This window comes from Sphaeroforma arctica, assembly GCF_001186125.1.
Source record: "Sphaeroforma arctica JP610 unplaced genomic scaffold supercont1.5218, whole genome shotgun sequence".
Lineage (NCBI taxonomy): Eukaryota > Ichthyosporea > Ichthyophonida > Sphaeroforma > Sphaeroforma arctica.
Window position 1 is genome coordinate 1 of NW_014035340.1, and position 2,062 is coordinate 2,062.

A 2,062-nucleotide genomic window follows, 5' to 3' on the forward strand; every position below is an offset into this window, starting at 1 on the left:
CATACACACACACACACACACTCTCTCTCTCTCAAACACACAACACATGTATATATATATATATATACGTACCATACGCATTCGATAGAACTATACCATCGTACAGATTCAATATATATACATACAAACCATACACATTTAATTTAATTATAGATATCACACGTATTCCAATACTACCACACGCATTCAATGTAATTCTATGCAATTATACATACACTTATACGTACCTGACATTAGGTGGCCATCAGGGTGTGCGGAGAGGCCGTGTGAGCGCAGACTAAACGAGAGACTCTCCTGCGACATCAGTCCCTTGCTCACCAAAGACGCACCCAAGCACGCTGCTACATTATCCAATGCTACACACGCCTGTGCACCTGTAGGAAGACGAACAGTAAATAAAAATAATAGTATAAATATATATAAATATATATATATATATATACATATATAAATACATATAAATATAAATATATAATAAAAATAAATATATAAGAAAAATAAAAATATATACATACATGCACACACACGCACACACACACATATATATATGTGTATATGTATAAGATAAATACATATAAATACATATTTAATAATTATAAATACACACACACACACACGCGCGCGCGCACGCACACACACACACACGCAAGCACACACACACACACACACACACATATATATATATATTATTACTTGTCCGTGCCGTTCGCATATATGTACACACTAAACCACACGGCATGCCATTGAATACACGCGTGTGCAGTTACATATACAAACGTCTGTTCAGAAAGAAAAGGGCAGCGGTATCTGATCCTCAGTAGTAGACAAGCATTCAACTAAATATCTAGTACCTTACAAACTCACATGCTTGTGTGCCATATTATGAACGGTAAGTAAGCTTAGTGGACGAATAAACCAGTCTAGGATCCTGAGCAGTGTTAATTGTAACATATGTACATATGCAGATGCATATACAGACACAGACACAGACACAGACACACACGCAGACACAGATACAGACACAGACACATGTATATAAACCTTTTATATATACAAACCTATATATATATATATATATACATACATATAAACATATACATACATACACACACACACCACACCACACACACACACACACACATATATATATATATAAATATATATATATATATATAATACACATAAGTATATACATACATATACTCATTAAATACCTGCCAAGAGCACCTGCGACGCACAGACCCTTTCAAAAGCCTTCTCCACCGCCACAATGCCCCTTGTCTGTGTGTTCGCTTCCGTTGTCCCGTTTTGTCCGGCCACACTTTGCGCGGGCTCATCTTTACCGATTTTATCCATAGCACAACTCGTAGGTAATTGGGTATCAGTAGCTGCTTGTGTCTGTTTCTCTAAATTTAGGGGGTCTTTATATACGCCTATGTTATCTGTATCCGAGCTGTTGTGTACAGGGTTGAGCCCTCCCGCGCTTAATCTATTTATATATGTGCTATTTATATCTCTATCGCCGTTCATACACGGCTGTGATTGGGAGAGCATGTTGGTATGTGTGTCTGTGTTGGTGTGTGCACGTGTATTTGCGTGCCTCAAATGCTCCAGTTGCTCAATGAGTAGAGGAATCTTAACATGCAGGAATGTCTTCAGCGACAACAGAGACGGTTGGGCGGCCTTGCTCTGCAGGCTATTCTCTGCGTTTTCATTGGCTGGTGGTGTGTATTTATCGTCAGTTTGTTTGGTCGATACCGTCCCTGCGAGGGAAAGGTTGTGGCGGTCAGCGTGAGGGGCGGTATAGTGGCTCCTTGATCAATACGTATAAGTGCATGCATCATCATGGTCACACACACACACATGCGTATATATGCACATACACACACATGTGTGTATAGATGCACATGAACACACATATGTGTATATATACACATACACACGCGTGTATATATGCACATACACACATACATGTGTTTATATACACATACACACACACATGTGCATATATACACATACACACACACATGTATATATATGCACATACACACAAATATACATA

General features: G+C 38.6%; 1 protein-coding gene across 1 annotated transcript; it reads right to left on the bottom strand.

The window, feature by feature from the left end:
* Positions 1-227: 227 nt before the first annotated feature.
* On the bottom strand, positions 228-1,763 carry SARC_14867 (hypothetical protein; the record flags this gene model as incomplete). The annotated part of the gene is made up of 2 exons (XM_014291002.1): positions 228-374; positions 1,215-1,763. Coding segments are annotated over 2 exons (696 nt in total), but the record flags the coding sequence as incomplete, so codon positions are not given.
* Positions 1,764-2,062: the final 299 nt, after the last annotated feature.